The sequence below is a fragment of the Chlamydotis macqueenii genome, chromosome 7 (assembly GCF_036417535.1).
Source record: "Chlamydotis macqueenii isolate bChlMac1 chromosome 7, bChlMac1.mat, whole genome shotgun sequence".
Classification (NCBI taxonomy): Eukaryota; Metazoa; Chordata; class Aves; order Otidiformes; family Otididae; genus Chlamydotis; species Chlamydotis macqueenii.
In genome coordinates, this window is record NC_141562.1 from 21,410,844 (window position 1) to 21,428,563 (window position 17,720).

Below are 17,720 nucleotides of genomic sequence, written 5' to 3' on the forward strand. Positions count from 1 at the left end.
AATAGTTAAGGGAAATAATCACTTCAGTGATTAATGTTCAACACTACTTCAATAAACTCATTTAGTAACTTTTTGCAATAATGTTTAGCCAAGTAACTTTTTCATAACATGGAACTAAATTTAAAAGTATCTTATTGATCTTTTATTCACCTAAATGTTACTCTTAAATATTTTTTTTCATGTTACATATGCCAAACAAATAGATTATAAAATTATTCAGTAACTTTAACTGTCACAAGTCTACTGAAGACATGATTTGGTTTTTAAATTTCCTAAAATTGAAAAGCACGTTGTCAGCAACGTCCAATTAAGGACTGGAGGGAAACCTGTGGAGCTAAAATAACCGTGTAACCATCTCTGAATTAAAAAAAAAAAAACCTAAAACAAAAAACTTTTTTTTTTTTTTAGAAGCAAACAACACCCATCTTTTGAAGAGACTCTCTTCTAATTAAACAAAGAACAAAATCCTTTGCCTTTTCTGACACTGTTATCAGTCAATATGGCTATCAGTTACCTAAAATCTCTTGGCACCACTTCACAAGATAAGAGGTCTTGTAATTACAGCTTAACAATGGTACTATGCTACCAATCTGTTTCTATAGTTGTCACCGTAAATCTGAATTTATGTTTAGATTAGATTTATGAAGTTAATTTCAACTTATGTGTTTGCTTGTCAAATATCTTAAAGCCAAAAGTATAGAAAACAATAGACAGAAGAATTAGTAGATGTCAGAATGGTTTGACTACAGGTATTTCTAGTTCCCTTCTACAAGTTTAACACTTAATTCACATTGGAATAGTTACATCTATCCAGTATTAGCCAATGCATCCCTACTGTTAGTCATAGCATTTAAACAGTGGCTGCTTCTGTAATATAAATAACTGTTGTTCTTTCCAGAAGTATCTTAATTAAAATTTATCATACTTATTTTCTTAGGATTTTGTGAAAACTGAGAACAAGAAAAATGCAAAACCTGCTATGACTAATTCACCTTCTACAAGCAACAAGAAAATGGTTTGAGTTTTGTTCTATTTTTGAAGTTAGTTTGGCCTTTTCTGTAAAGGTGGACTCTAGAAAGGAGCAAACTTTCTTATGCAGCAGTATCTTATCCTTATCTATGTACTTGAATAGAATTCTTAAGCACGTATGTTGTGTTCCTACTAAACTCTAGAAGCTAAGCAAAGAGAAGTCTGCATTTGCTGAGAACGTGTACTGGCTGCAGCGTACAATGATTCAAAGGAAAGGATGTTGCATATTGAATAGTTACGAAGACTAGTTTGAGCATACTTTTAGTATGTGATGTTATAGACAATGCCTTGGAAGTAAAACTAAGTTTCATGTCATCCATATGCATGACAATTATAAAAATATTATTTTAGGCCTTAATGGTAATCTGGGCAGCTTCAGAGGGTGGGTAATCAATTTATTTTCACTGTCACTTTCCTCCTGTTTTATTTATAACTGGAACAACTTGTCTAATGAAATACTCTACAACTTTGAATCTACTTTTTTTTAAAAAAAAATAAACAAACAACTATTTGTTTCCTATATTACTCATACCCTTAATTGTATTCTGTGAAACTTTGACAATTTTTTTTTCTTCTGAGTATAAAGTGAGATTGTCTTCATAGCTTGCTCTGGTAGTATCATTACTATAATGAACAGAGGTGTCAGTAGCAAATCTCAAAATGTCAACTTGAAAATAACATTGAAGCCAAATAAAATGGAATTGAACTTGAAGATAAGGAAATTTTTGACTTAAACAATGATCTTGTATTTCTGTACAGATGTCTACTACACAATCATTTAGAAAAGAACATCCCTTCAGAAAGCAAGAATCTACTTCAAGTAAAAAGTCAGCTAAAAAGAAAGAAGGAACACTACAAAAAATTGGAGATTTTTTTCAAAGTTCTCCTACTGTTATTCATTCTAAAGGTTTGTACAGAACAAGTAAGGCTTGCTTTGTGTTCTCTAGGCATTGTAGAAGGACTCTTCCACTGTAATCCATTAATGTACACATTGTTACTGCATTACACGTTTACTGCATTAAGTTGTTCTTTCATTTATGAAATAATGAAGTCTGACCTGGGGCCTCCTATATTGCATCTTGCAGAGTAGAAAAGGCTGTCTTGATTGCAAGGACCACACAGTTCTAAAGTTTAGGTTAAGTGTGAAAGGTAAACCAGGTGGTGTGAAAAGAGACAATGTGGAATATGTGTGTATAAACTTATCATAAAAGCAATGATAAATGTTAAGTTCAGAATGTCTGAGTTAGTTTGTTCTTGCTTACAGTAAACCAGTTAAAGGCAATTTCAGAAACTTGCCCCAGAAAATAAAGAGCTGAATCCAAACTCCCAAGTCTTACCTTGTTCTATAAGCAATCCCTCTTCCCTCTGCTTTGTTTCTGTGGAAACTGTATTAATGATTTTTGATGTACATATGCGGGAGGGGAAGATCAGTTCTACAGAATCTGAAAGCCAGTATCTCATGAAAATTATTTGGAAGATTTCAATAAGCTGTGACTGTGAAGCAATTAGTGGATTTCATTAAGTTTAAGCATAGCCTTGGGAAGATTAACTGTTAGGACTTTCCACTGGAGAATATATTTTTATTCTTTCCTACAGTAAGATGTGATCTCTGAAGTACTTTGTTTTTTTAAAAAAAGGTTAAAATTAGCAGAGGGCACAAAGAATCACCAGCATTAAATTCTAAAAGGCGCTATTATTTGGTTCGTTAAAACAAGGTCAGTCATTATTCAATGTGGACAGTTAAAATAGATATCCGTACCAACTTGAAAACTTGACTTGCTACAGAGTACATCTTATTTGCTATAAGACAGTCTAGATTTAGTGGAGTGTTTAAAATTTTCCAAGTTTGTCAGATTGGTCCCATGAGGACAATGTATCGTTATCAATGGAAGCTAAATTCAGACTACTCCTAAATTTCACCCTGCAAATCCTGAATCTGAGCAAATGAGTTCTAGTTTGTAACCTTTATTACTGTGTCTTCTATTTTTTTCCTCTTTTCCATAACTTAGTATTGTTTGGGATTTCTTCTTTCCTTCTAGCTCATTGTATGTATACACTCATCTCTTTATAGATCTAGTTTGATAAAATTATACAAGCATATAGAGAAAATTGAGTCTACCCTATGCTTCTGTCAGCACAAAGAAGTTAAGCCTGTTCAACTTCTGTTGAAGTGTTTAACTTCCATTGAAATCTGAACCCAAATTGATTTTTAATGTGCTATTTAAATGTCTACTTTAAGCTTTTGCATCTGAAGCTCTAGAAAACAGTTTCCAGCTATAAAAAACTGTGGTAGTCACATACCACTTCTGAAATTTTATATGTAAACTTCAGACTACATCAGTTTAGTTTTTAAACTGTTTTTAATAAAGCTTACTTTAGTAATTAATTTTGAGGCTCACATAACCAATAAGACATTGATTTACAATAAATGTTTTCTTCTAGCTAAGAAGCTGATGGCAACAATAAGCTCTCCCAAGTCTGTAGAACCAGAGAGTGTCAAAGAAAATGAGGTCAAACAAAAACGAGCTAAGAGAAAACTGTATTCCACTGATATTTCTGGCCCTCTAGATATCCCTGCTTCTTCGGTAAGTGATTACAGGTTACTGTTCTGTCCACTGTAATGTATTTCTTTGATCTTGGCTAAAAATAAACTATTAGAGGGACAGGAGAAACACAAAGATCTGATCAAGTTGCAGAAGAGGTTTGAAAGTACTGACTTATTTCTTGATTCCATCTGACCATTCCTTTAGGTCTTTTCTTCCTGCTGTTTTACTTAATTTTCTCAGTTTTCTCACCTATCTTCTGTGTTTCACTGCTGACTTGCTGTATAGGTGATGCAACAGTCATAAAGATATCTTTAAATTTGGATTCATAGATATTTTAGCTGTTTTTTATGTGGAGGATTACTTTTGTCTCTACTACAGTAACTGAGTCTTAATTTGTTTTTTTCCAGTAGTTAGTGTTCATTTAAGTGCAGCATAAAGGGAGAATATAAGTAGAGACCATTAAGGGATGCATAGATTTTGGAATAGCATTGACTGAAACACTAAAGATAAAGGTCTGCACGTACAGTTAACTTTGCAGGGCAAGTGAGTAACCTAAGGTAATTTCTGATTCCATTTATGCCCAGATGATGTTTGGGTTACTTTAGTATGTGGATACATCCATGCTTTTCTAAAGCACAGTTTAGATTGCCTTCTAGGTGTGCTTAGATTGTGTTGCCCTGTGTAAGGCAGCCTATAGAAAGTCTTACAGGCCAGGGCTTGATACATTATTTCTGAAATCCAACTTTGATTTTTACAGTAACTATATAGTGCTGAGTGTACTCTTGGAAGTACACCTCTTCATTCTGTTTAATCCTTTCTTCCCTTCGCTATGGTGTTTGCCCATACTGAGATCCTATTGAATTTTCTGTAAACTGTATGAATGGATGCAGCAGAAACCGAAATGCTGTCCATAGGAGAATGAAGAAAATTATAGAAATGCAAAGCAAAAGAAGCTAAGAAACTTGGTGTGAAAGACCGAATCCAGGAAAATCAGAGAAAGCTAATGCAATTTAAGCTAAAAATGTTTTCTGCATGCTTCCTGTTTCACAAAATGGATATTAGAGATTAGAAGTGAGATCACATTTTTCTTTGAATTTGTTTCAGCAAAACCAGAATTTTGTGTGTTCCCAGTATTTATTGCTTATTATGATGCACTAAAGTGGTGTCTCTATCCTGGAGACCTATGACTAAAATATAATAGGGAAGTTGCATTCTGAGAGCAGCTTCTGGGAAAAACCATGTTGTGGCTTACATGGGTCTAGAAGTACATGTCATTAGTCTCTGAAGCACTGAGTAACTCTTGAAATACTGTATTTTCCAGATCTTTATAGAACAAAAAGAGAAAGAAAGTGATCATCTAATCATCAAGCGACAGTTACGATCAAAACCAGTTAAATAATCTTGCAAAAACATGTTTGTATTTCCTTGTTCAGGTTTATTTCCATTGTGTTATTTCAGGTGATGATATAAAAAAGTAATGGATACTTAGTCATGCTCTGAAGCCTGTGTAAAGCTGTATGGAATTGTTCCAATGGTTTCCAGTCCTGACTTGATTAAAGCTGAAAATACTATTCAAGAAAGCTTCTGTCTGAATCTTTTTTTGAATGAATGGTTCTCTTTGGAGGTGTTCATAATTTACCCATTGTTCAGTAAGAACTATGCTTGTGTGGAATAATCTAAGTTGCTTTTTTCAGGTGGCCAATATACCTACCACAAATTTGAGTGGGAAAAAATGAGTACACATCAAAACTTGTATATCCTTAAGTCCTTCACAGATTTAAATCTTAAAAAGATTAAAATTCTTAAAGATTAAAAAAAATTCTAATGAAGGGACAAAATTAAGGAATTGACAGTCTTTGGAGAAATATGATGTCTTTCATTGCTTGTGTGGTTTTAACTGTCTTCTATTTACTCTTCTAAATTAATTTATAAGCCTAATATTCTTTCTTGGAGGATTATAATATCTATAAATCATTATAGCGTGGCCAGCAGGTGGAGGGAGGTGGTTCTGCCCCTCTACTCTGCTCTCATGAGACCCCACCTGGAGTACTGCGTCCAGCTCTGGAGTCCTCAACATAAAGACACAGACCTGTTGGAGCAAGTCCAGAGAAGGGCCACGAAGATGGTCAGAGGGCTGAAGCAGCCCACTCTGTGAAGACAGGCTGAGAGAGCTGGGGCTGTTCAGCCTGGAGAAGAGAAGGCTCTGAGGAGTCCTTATAGTGGTCTTCCAGTACCTCAAGGGGGGCTTACAGGAAAGACAAGGAGAAACTCTTTAGCAGGGCCTGTTGTGATAGGTCAAGGGGGTAATGGTTTTAAAATAGAGGGAGGTAGATTCAGATTAGACACTAGGAAAAAATTTTTTTACAGTGAGGGTGGTGGAACACTGGAAGAGGTTGCCCAGAGAGGTGGTAGATGTCCCATCCCTGGAAATGTGCAAAGCCAGTTTGGATGAGGCTTTGAGCAACCTGATATGGTTGCAGATGTCCCTGCTCCTTGGGGGGGGAAGTTGAACTAGATGGCCTGTAAAGGTCCCTTCCAACTCTAACTATTCTATGATTCTGTGTTTCTGTATCTGCTATTAAAATTGACCCACTCTCAGATAGACATTTGACACTTTATTCTAACCATCCAGTTCTGCTCAACTAGAATAGCTACTTTTTATATAGTAAGGTTTCAGTTAGTAATAAATGACTGAGTAAACACTTAAGTAAATGCTACAGTGAGGAAACAAGAGTTTTAAGTCACAGGCAGTGACTGTATTTCATAGGATTTTGCATTGTTTGAAGAACTGTACTGGTCTTTCAGAAAGAGGTGATACTTCTTTGACAATGACCTACTCCTGACACGGATGAAGCAAGATAATCCCAGTAAGTGATCATTTACTGTTAACTTCTTGCTCATGCAGCTTTCTTATTTTTATTTTCTTGAATTAGGGCCAACCATACAATGTTGTTTTTAGTTGAACTATTGGATTATTTTGATTATTACTGCATTTTGATTTGTTTCACCCATCATACCTGTAATTCTGTATCTTTCTGTTTTAAAGAGTTCCTTATCAATCTGTCCTACGCATACATAGTGTTTAGCACCATAGGAAAAGTATCTTGTATACAAGATAGCCCTTTGAGGTTTGTTATTGATTGGCCCAACCACAACAATTTTTCAGAAGTTCCCTAAGCCGTGCTGGTTCATCAGCAACAACCTGTTTGTCTGTAGAAGCAGTGACAGTTTGCTCAAACAGCTAGATAAGTGCTACTCATTTTTTGTTAGTACAGCTACAATCTTACTGTCATTCAGAAATTATTCCATGATTTAACAGTTAAGTGGGTTTTTGTTTGTTTTCTTGGGCTGCTGCTCTGTGTTCTTCTCTTTGAAGAAAAAAAAAAAATATTCAGAGTGACTCTGACACAAACATGAGATTTAAACTGTTTTTTCTTGAAAGAAAAAAAGTGACTTTAAATGCCTGTTGCAGTTTAGCTTTAATGAGAACTTTAAAAATGCAAATCAATGTAAAAATGGCCATCAGTAATTTTTTTTAGTAGCAGTAGTTTTCCTTTAATTTTTATGTGACTAGGGCTTAAATGTGGATAACAATGCTGTGAGTCAGTTTAGTGGCAACAAACTCTGATAAAGCATTCTCTACTGTTCTCCAGTGGACTGTCTGAGCATGAAGTGTCACCTCTTAAGGATAATGCATAGTTCAGTTTTGTAGAATCTGACTTATAAGATCTGATTCTCATAGTAAGTTGTTTGTATAGTTCCCCGCCTGTAGAATGAAGCTGTACTCCTATACTCTTCCATGTCTTGTCCTTAACAAAGAAAGATTGATGCTTTCTTCTTTCTAAATTGAAATTGGCAAAGCAAGCCTGATTGACAAATCACTCAGCTCTGCCATTGCTTCAGCTTTTTATCTTCATCTTTTGTCTGTGTGAATGACAACTTGGAATTCCTTTTCATTAGCTCATGCTTGGTGTTGCCATCTTCTCTCTTCCTTCTCTTCATTCTAATGTAAAAATGTAAAATCCAGGTGATAGCGAGATAGTTCTAAATAAAAATAAATGCAATGTCACTTAATAGCTATTCACATGTAGAATTTTATATTTTGAGCCCCTTTGTCCTTTCCCAGTTTTTCTGTTTCTGCTGTCTGTGGTCTATATGTCTGGATCGATCTCTTTCAGGACTATAGAAGAGCATAGCAATGAAGATTCTTACCTCATGTAGGTGCAAGTTGTTCATTTTACAGAAGTCTCATAGCTGAAGACAGTAAATAAAGTGAAGTCATATAACAGTCTTAAACAATGGGACAGTACTTGGAATATTTATTCTTTGACATTCTCTTAACATTTTGTCTGGTTTTTTTTCCCACTTTTATCAGCTGTTTTCAGTCAGCTGTTTATCTTGACCCTGAACTGAACAGTTTCTGTTAATTTTAGAACCCATCAGCATGTGCCTGTTTAGCTGGATTGTTCCTTCCATTGTGTATAACCTTGCACTTGCCTGCAGTGAAATTCATATGCTATTGTGTTGCCTTGAATGACAGTTTGATTGCTTATCATTAAATCATCAAATGGTCTTAGAGCTCTTAACCAAGAAACATTTGCAAGGTAAATGCAGGATTGGAAGGATGCTGAATTACTTGATGGTTGCATGTACAATTTTTTTTTTATTGATTCACATGTGTGGAAGTAATAGAAATATCTTCAGCCATTTAATGTCTCTGAAATTGTTGATACAGGAAAGAACAAACGCTATCAATCAAATATAAAATTTTGTGGTTTCAAATAACTTACCCATGGAGTCAGAAAAAAGTTAAAAGAACAACTGACAAAACATTTAACTGAGTTTTTAAATTACTCAGGTAAATGCAATTTGGTTATCTCTGCAACTAACTAGGAAGTAGAATCTCTCAATTTATTCAAGCCACTACGACACTCAGGAATGCTACTGTACTTCTATTGCCAATTTTTAAAAGTTCTTGTATTTACTGAAATTTCATCAGTGTTGCTGAGCTATCTGGAGGTTACATGAAAACCTGGGGTTTTTTTTTGTTTGTTTTTTGTTTTTCCTAGAAGTCATTTGAATGAGTGTTTAGTATAATCTGAGCATTAGAGTAGCTATATATACATGCACAACATCTTCGGCTGTTTCATTTATTCTAGTTTTTTGTCTCAATTGCAAGAACTGCACTAAATAAACTTCCTTGATAGGTGTAGGCTTGGTTATCAAACTATCTGGTTACAGATTTTTAATACATACAGAAATAAAGCATGCTCCCTTTTGCTTTGGTCAAGGGATTGTGATTTCTGTACTTCCTACAGCTCTTGAAGTTTGAACCTGTATGTTGGTAGCCTAGAAAATGGGTCATACTTTGTGTACCTCCTTTGTCTATGTCAGGATTATCAATTATTTCCTGTGCAGGAAGAACATGGGTGTGATATGAAGGGGAAAAAAAATCAAAGAAAGCAGGTCTTCTTTATACTACCACATAAAGATTTTCACTTTCAGTTCTTTGGAAGGAATGGGAAATACTTTTTTCCTGGTCAGGATTGAAGCAGGCTTGGTATTTTCCTTTCAGCTTCTTTGAAAAGCAAAGCAAAAAGATGTTTTACGACATCACTTCCCTTTGGCCTTTAAACTGTTCCTGATAAGTACCATAGCTAACTAGAAGCTGAGCATGATATGCCTCCTCTTTATTTTATTCTTACCTTAGTCTAAGGTTAATCAGTTAGTTTGCAGAGCAAAGATAATATTTTTAGTCCATTAACGGAGGAGAGCTCAATTCCTTACCTATTAAAGGCTAAAAATAAGCACTGTTTGCTGGAAACTTGGTCTATATTTTGACATGAATAAGACATCTGGTAATACTTAAACTTCCCTTGTTCTCTTCAGAACTTTCTTGGCTGTAGGAAGGTTGTACCCCAACAATGTTGTGTGATGCATGTATCACTGTGCATTGTTGGTTGGAGAAGAGTTTCTATATAGGAAATGGGGTTGTGCAGTGCTGATATCCTAAAAGAACTCAAATCCCACAAAGGAAAGTCTCCTGGGGTAGAAACAGTTGACTTTCACTGCTTTGCTGCTCCGTCCACTTTGAGTAAATCTAGTTTCTGAAACAGGACAACTTAGTTCAGTATCAGTCTCTTCTATGCATTGAAAACTACTGATGTTTAAAATGAAGTTTCAATTTCCCAAGAGAATCAGCTTAGTTCCTTATAACTTTAATAACAGACTTTAAAGACTTAGCTTCACTTCTTTTGCTGTTTCGTTTTCCCACACAGAGAGGGAAACTCTTCCATAGTATGAAACAGTTCTATTTCTAGTGTAACACCTGAATTCTGCTAAGTGCCTTGTACAGCAACACCATTATCTTTTGAATAGTTCCTTTTGAGCATGTCATTCTGTGAGGAATAATTCTTAGAAAACAACCTGTGCTATACTTCTTTCAGGCTGCCCCAACTTTTCCAGTGGTTAAGCCTCACCTTGAAAAGACTATTCCTTGCTTAACTTCAGTTCATTTGGGGTGGACAATTTTGCTCTTGCCATCCTGGTGACACTCCAGTTACAGATACTAATGAAGGCTTCTCAAAGGAAAATATGAAGACATTACTTCATATAAGTCAAGCTTTTCTATTTTGGCAAAAGAAAACAAGGAAGAACAGTGGCATCATTTAATCAAACAGTTCATGAAGTGAGGGTGTCCTGGATTTAAAGTGAGAAAAGGGAGTAGAATATTTTTGTGGCGATTTTTCCAGCCATAGGATAGATTTATGTAGATAATACAAGTACTTGAGCGTTCTTGAAACTTGATTAGATGAGAGAAGAAAAACAAAAAAAAAGTTAAAGCACGCCTGCCTGGGTCTCTGCGGAGCCCGCTGGTGCCAGGCTGCCGTGTGCCCAGGAGGTGGCGCCGGGTCCCCGCCCGCCCGGCCCCGCCGAGCGCTGCAGCTGAGGGGTGCGGGGGCCGGAGGGTTTTACCTGATATCCAACGTAGCCAGTCCTCACAGAAAGCTCATAACGGAGCCTTGCTGGACTATATTCTCTTGGCAGGGTCCTAGTCCCTCCACGTCTTTTTTTTTTTTTCTTTTTTTTTTTTTCTTTCTTTCTCCACCCCCCCCCCTTCTCTCCTGCTACGATGACGCTGCCTATACACACAAGCAACCAGCATCAAGCCCTGTTGTAACAGGACTTCTTCTGAGGGTGGGGTTCTGCAGTGAAGTATTGGTGTCTGCTACTGTAACCTGCTCACCCGTGGCTGCACACTAGCATTTCACAGGAGTTTATATACTTTTAACGAAGATGAAGGATGTTTCAATTGAAAATTCATTAGGCAGAACTAGAGGTCCTCCAAGGCTTAAGAAAAAGTAGATGCTGGATTTGTTAAGGAAGAGTTTGTTTCAAAGTTACTGGATTTAATATTTATAGCATTTTGTGTAAGTGCTATAACACTGTTTTATTTTTGAATGACCTATAAAAACAAGAAATCATTAAAAAGTCAAACTTTGGAAGCTTAACTGCTTCATATTAGCCAGACATCGGCATTGGATGCTAACAAGGAGGTTAGTACTGATCTTGAGAGGAACATAACGTTTGTGACTCCCAGAAGAGACGGGCAGCTCCTACACAGGTACCTAAACAAGAATTTACAGAAGTATGTGTGTTTGAAATAATTGTCCTTAACAATTTTTAAACCTGTCAATGTATAACAGTTACAAGATAAACACTGTTTGAACTTGGGCAGAAACCGATTTTAAAAGTTTTGTTTTACTTGCCCTGAGCTGGTGCGTGACATGTCTTACTCCATGTGCAAATGTGTATACCATGTCTGACCCATAATACTTATTTTGGTTTGGGTTTAGCATAGCACTGGAGAAGAAAAAAAATTAATATTAACATGGGAAGCCAAAGTACCTAGAAAAAAAAAGTCCCATCTGATAGAAGCTGTTATCTCCTTCCAGCATTAATGAGAACCGGGCAAACGCTTCCAGTAGACAGCAGAATACCTCATAGCCAAACTCCAAAATGAAACACTATAGCTTGAAATAGTTGGTGAGATCATTGAAGACCACTGATTAACTGTAATCTTCAAATTACTTGACCAAATAATTCCATTCCAGAAATCTGCAAGTTATTGACCATGTGATATTGGAGGCAAAGGTTAACAGAGCTTCCATCTGTATCAAACCGTCCCATAATATGCAATAACATCATAGAAGTACTTTTTGGAAAAAAAAAAAAGCATTTTTATAACAAGAACAACATAATTGCTAGATTCCACTGTTAAAAAAAAAGCCGTAGTGCATTTACTATACTGATCTTGTGCTTTGCTGCTACAAAATTGACCTCTTATAAAATTTATAAAATGTCACTGTTCGGTGAGTCTCAGACTTATTTGTCTGTATTTTCATAATGCAGAACAGGCAGGGTGAATAAGTTGCTTCACTAACTAATTAAATGCTGACATTTTAATATAGCAGCTTTATCAGTTTGACAACCTCTGCTGTTTAACCACTGTGACTTAACTGGGTAACTTACAAAGTGACTGACAATTTTTTAAGATGCTGTGTTGTCAGTGAGTTCTATCTGAGCTGAGGCTTTGCAAAGTGATGAGGGCAAGAGAGATATTACTGCTGCGCAACTTCTCAGCGCCACCTTCTTGCTACCAGATGCTCCTAGCAAATGAGGCAGTGCTGGCTTCTCTTTCGGCAACCCTCTGGGATGTTGCAGTGTTGTCAGCCAGAGCCAGGCCATGGGCACTGTGCAGCAGTCAGATAAGGAGCAGAAAAACTCACTGGCTTGCCGTTTCTGCAAAGTCTCTGAGCTCCCTATTGCCCAGTGATGAATGGAATGAAATTACCCGCGCTTAGTCCCAGCTACACCAGCCTCTCCGCATCTAACATGATGTTACTTTTCATGTTTTTGATGAATTACTTAGGCTGCGACACTGACTTCAGTAGAACGGGGATTTGACTTCTAAGTGTGAAAGGTGTTGGAAAGTCTCAGACTTTACGCCACAAACATGAGGTCATATGCTCCTCTGAAACAGATGTTATGATCACAGATCCAAGTGTTTCCTTATTGAAAGAAAGTTTTGTGATCACTTGCAGGAACAAATAGATGTCGGTGACAGCTGTGATGCTCCTGCACAGGTTGACATCCTCCCTTTCTCCCACAACAAACTCTGGCTTTTTGACCAATGCCAATTTGGACGTGTTTTATCTGTATCTTTGCATTCAAGGTCTTGATGAGGAAGAGGCATTTGGAGAAAAGATGACAAAGTCTGTGCCTTTAGTCCCCGCAGAAGGAGCACACTGCTGCTGTAACAGGGAATTCTTTGAAAAGTGACTTTGAAGCAATCTTATGCTTTGAGCATAGTTGGGTGTTGAAGTAAAAGCAATGACTGAATTCCTGAGGAAATGCGTGTCTTGGTAGTATCTTCTGTACCCTTCCTTTTCCCCTCCCTGCTTTTCTTTCCTATTATGCTACAGCTTTTGAAACAGAGACAGTGTTATTCTGCAGCTTATTCTGTTCTCTTATAAATACTTATGCTCTTCACCAGTAGTTTGTTTTTTTAGTTCAATAAAATATGATCTACAGTAAAACAGCACTTGAGGGTTCTGTTTACTACACTTGGAATGGGCTGATGACTCTGTTCCCTTTTTATGTCACGTTAATTCACTTCACTCTTCTTCTACCAGCCCACACAGGAAATCAAAATATCAATTTTGGTTTTGTTTTTAACCTTACTTATAGAGATCTTATTGCTAGAGAAAAGAACAATGACACTTCTCCCATCTTTTCAACAAATAGAATTTTAAAAATCTGAATAATTATTAGTCAACAATCTTATTTTTTAAATCAAAAACTGAGTTCCAGATAAAATAAGCCATTAATTTTTTTTTTGTAATGTTAACATTGAAATGACTGAAAATTAATTACTTTATTATCACATGGACAACAGTGAATTAAATTAAAACTGTGGGCAGAGAATTTCAAAACCACCTTTTAATTTCTCTTGGTTCCTGTCAGTTTTTCCTCCATTAACTAAAAACACTTGAAACATGAGTCTATGTGATAGTAAGACTAATTGCAGATGATTTGGAAGAGCTCGTAATAAGCGTAGTGATGGACAAAACCCCAAAAATACATTCAGAACCCAGACACTGCAGAACATCAGGACCTTGGAAATCAGACTAGCATGCTGGAATTGTAGAGAATACTGATATGAGAATGTACTGATCTTAAACTTTTAGATAATGCGATTATTTTTTTCATACCTCACAGCTTTGCTTTCCAATGCTGTGATACAAAGAAACCAAGGATTAAAGCAGAAAGAGGAGACTAAGTCACTATGTTGGGAACATACTTACCTCTTTGTTAGAGCATCCTATCCCAGCTTCGAAGGTGATTTAATTTGTAAATTGAATTGGCACAAAGTGCCTGTGTGATAAGTAAAATGTCTATATTAGCTGCTATATTATTCAAGTTGCCCTGACTAACTGCTATGTTAACTACAGCATGCTAAAACCTGTCCTTAAGTGAGATTGTATGTGATTGTGTTGGCTTCCATAGAAATTTGACTGCAGAATTTAGCCCTGGGTCTTCATGAAAGACTGTATTCAGAAGCAAATACTTTAGGAGGTACAACCTGTGAGTTCTGAATGAAAAGTAAGAAATCTATGGCTTAGAATTTGTCAAAGGAATAAAAAAGTTACCACTGATCAAACAAAAGCTCCTGAAGTACTGAATTACTTGCTGGTGTTATCAGAAATTTATTGACACATAAATGCTGACAAGCTGATCTTATTTACAGGAGGGGCTGGAAAAGCTGGTAAGAGCATAGCCTCAACATCAGCAGAACCACAGAGGTTAGACCATCTCAGGCTTTTAAAATACTTTTTCAGCAAGGAGTGCTTAGTCTCTGAAGTGCTTCTTTGTAGCATTCCAAACAATGAAGGAAAATAAATTATTTCAACAAAACTGCCACATTTTAGCCCACCGCCTCTTGTGAACACCACAAAGCAGTTCTACAAGCCTGACTCCACAGCTTAGCATTGACTTTCCCTTGGTCACAGTTGTGGTGTCAGCACTTTTGGGATCAGAGAGACCTCATGGAGCTGCACCAGTGGCCAGTTAGAACAAAAGCCAGGGTGGGGGAAATCTGTATTCTGTCAAAGCCATTACCTGGAAGCTCTGAATTTATCCATTAAACTAGGAAAGGTAGGAACTGGAGGCTAAAATTTGCAGATGGCATTATCAGCAAAATAATTGTCTCCAGTCAGTGATGTAATTTTCCTGTAACAGAGATTAGCAGTGTCTGCAGGCGATTCAAGTGTCATCTCTGTGAGAGGGGTACAAAGCAGAAAAGAATAGCACACCTCTGGAAAGGTTAAAGCTATTTTTTAACTTCAACAGTAGCTGTAGGCAGCATTTGCAGGAAACAATCTTCAGAAAATGTCCTACATTGCATATCTCTGTTAAATTTATTTTTTCCTTTTAAACAATACAAACTTCAGAAAATATCTAGCCATAAATATTTCAGATCTGTTTTGATCTAACTGAGTTCACGTGCCTTTCATGTGTTTTTTGTATTTTGAATGTTTCAGTAAACAACAGAAATTTAAGGGAAAAACAGGGTGTACTACCTCCACAGAAAGTTAGGGAAAGGATTACTGAGAGGAGTCAAAATGGCCTGAAGAATGGCAGCATGTAGAACTAGAAGTAATATTAAAAAAAAAAAAAAAAAAGCAAGCTATAGGAATAAGAGACTGGAAAGACTGGAAGAGGGTTGGACTGGATGAGTTTTCCAAGAACCAGGTCACTCTGCTGGATCCATGACAGACAGTAGCCCCATCCAGTATCAAAGCCTTCCAGAGTGGGAGTCCAAACCCTTTAGGAAATTCCCTGCCCTCTAGATCTCCCTGCTGCAGTAGGAGTTCATTATGCCTTGTTCTGTCATCATAGGATACAAGCCCTTTGTAACTACTTTAATGTATTAGAAGACAGCTTTCTTGAAAGGTCGTATTTTCTGGACCTCGGCTCATTCCCTGTGCTCTCTCCTTTGGTTATCCCCATTTAGGGGAAGAGATATCTCTCTCTCTCCTGGTCACCATCATGCACCAGCTCCACTTGTTTCAGGTTTTCATGGCGTGGTATGTTCTGGGGAACTCTGCAAGCAAAAGTGAGTCAGAAGAGATCACATGGTTCTGCCTTCATCCCAGCCCGTTTGATCTCCCTTTTAGAAGCTTGGCTAGCTGATACACAAATAAAATTACCATGCAAAGCCTTGCACCGGTAAAGGATTTGCAGCATACTTTATCTGTGTCTTCACAATATTTATGTATGAAGCATTTTTTCTCTTGAATTCCCTTACATTCTGAGGTGTGCTAAGGTATGCACCTTGGTAAACATCTTTTTCTTAGAAAACACACAAAAACATAGAAGAAAATCTATCTTTTATTCAAAAAGTAGATAGAAATTGTGGTATAGTATAGCATCATTTGTTATCTTTGGCAGTATTTGGATTTATTTTAACTATGTCAATTAAAACTAGAAAAATCACATGAGGTTTTCTTTGAAAAATCTAGGAAACTCTTGGCTAAACTTTCTCCTTCACAGAGTTCGGTGTCTCGAATTCCATTAAGAAGTGGAAGAAAGGATTCTTGGAAAATGTTGATGTGCCAAAAGGAGTTAATCTGAGGCAGTTCTTGGGTAAGATTTATTGGAATTTTCTTTAAATTCAGATTTTGTGGAACTCCTTTTTACCTTTCAGGATGTTTCTGCATTAAAAAAGGGTAAATAAACTGAATTGTATGCATGTGTGCACTTCAGGAATAAAAAGACTTTTAAACTCCAAATTCAATTACGATAGCCAAATCTTTGCTCTATCTGATTTGTTAGCATGATTTCACAGCTGCTCTCAGTTAAGCCAATTACTCACAAATCTTTTAAGCAACACAGTGTCACAGAGCACAGATCAAGCCTCCTCTCATTTAATTATAGCTGCTACACTATGTGGTATAATTGGAGAATTCCCCTCCGTGCCATGGAGGATAGGAAGAAGCAGCCTGAACTCAAAATCAGATGCAAATGATTGGAAAAGGGCCATGACTATGTGTTATAATTTATTTTAAGAGTCTGAAAACTATCAATTCTTTTTTTTTTTTTTTGGAACATCTACAATTCCCATGTTATAGTATTTCACTGTTTACTGAATTTCACAGAATTTGAGAATCCTGGAATTGAGTTAGCCTCACATCAACAATTCCAGGTACAACTGGGGTTTTTTATTCTGGAAAATAACTACATTTGAACCTGCCACGGAAGAAGTGAGTCCCCTACAGGAGAGAAAAGGTGAATGCTGGTATGGTAGTCCTCATGCAGACTTCTGCTGGCCCCAGAGTCCAAACTATGGATGCTGTCCTATGGAGTGTTTGGCCAAGGCTGGTTACAAAGCAGTCTTGAGCATCTTTACAGCATGATACATGAGCAGGGAAAGAAAAAAAACTTTCATTCACTCCAAGGTGCCCTATTGAAAATTGCGGTTTTTTTGTTACTGTTTTTTCTACCTCTGACAAGGTCTTGGTGCTCTTGCAAACGGGGATCAGAGAACTACGTGAAACTTTCCTCATGTGCAATTTAAACAGGCAAAGTAAAATTCAAGCCAAACACAAATGCAAGGAACAGTAAATAGACCTTTTATGAAATAGAATGGCTATTTGAAGGCATGAACAGTGCATGACTTTTCTCCATAGTGTGAACTAGGTCTTGTTGCCTCTCCTTCCACCAGTCCCTTGGGTGATTTTGGATTTGCAGAAGACCTATACTATTGGCTTTGTTCTGTAATTTCTGCACTGATCCCTTGAGAATTTTAGTCTGTTGCTGTGTACCTTTCTCTGAAGGGCACAGAAATTCTGCACAACGACTCTTGTCAGTGAGGAAATGTCCGAAATGTCTGTTGTGCTGCTTACATGTTTCCAAGCGTGGAGGGGATGACCCTTCTTCCACTGAAGCCTGAGTTGGGCTGAGGGTGCAGAAAGCTGTTATACTCTGTCTCCACCCTGAACACCAAGGAATTATCAACTACTTTGGAGGAGTATCTTTAATGTAAACCAATTAGCATTATACTTCTTAACACTATAATATATA

General features: G+C 36.9%; 1 protein-coding gene across 2 annotated transcripts in view; it reads left to right on the plus strand.

The window, feature by feature from the left end:
- The window catches only part of KIF20B (kinesin family member 20B), a 37,956-nt gene extending 32,982 nt beyond the window's left edge, over window positions 1-4,974 (plus strand). For both annotated transcript variants that reach the window (XM_086752287.1, XM_086752288.1), the window contains exons 29-32: window positions 938-1,015; window positions 1,789-1,936; window positions 3,472-3,614; window positions 4,897-4,974. In XM_086752287.1, coding sequence (XP_086608413.1) covers window positions 938-1,015; window positions 1,789-1,936; window positions 3,472-3,614; window positions 4,897-4,974 — 447 coding nt within the window. The remainder of the gene's footprint in view (window positions 1-937; window positions 1,016-1,788; window positions 1,937-3,471; window positions 3,615-4,896) is intronic.
- The last annotated feature ends 12,746 nt before the right edge of the window (window positions 4,975-17,720 follow it).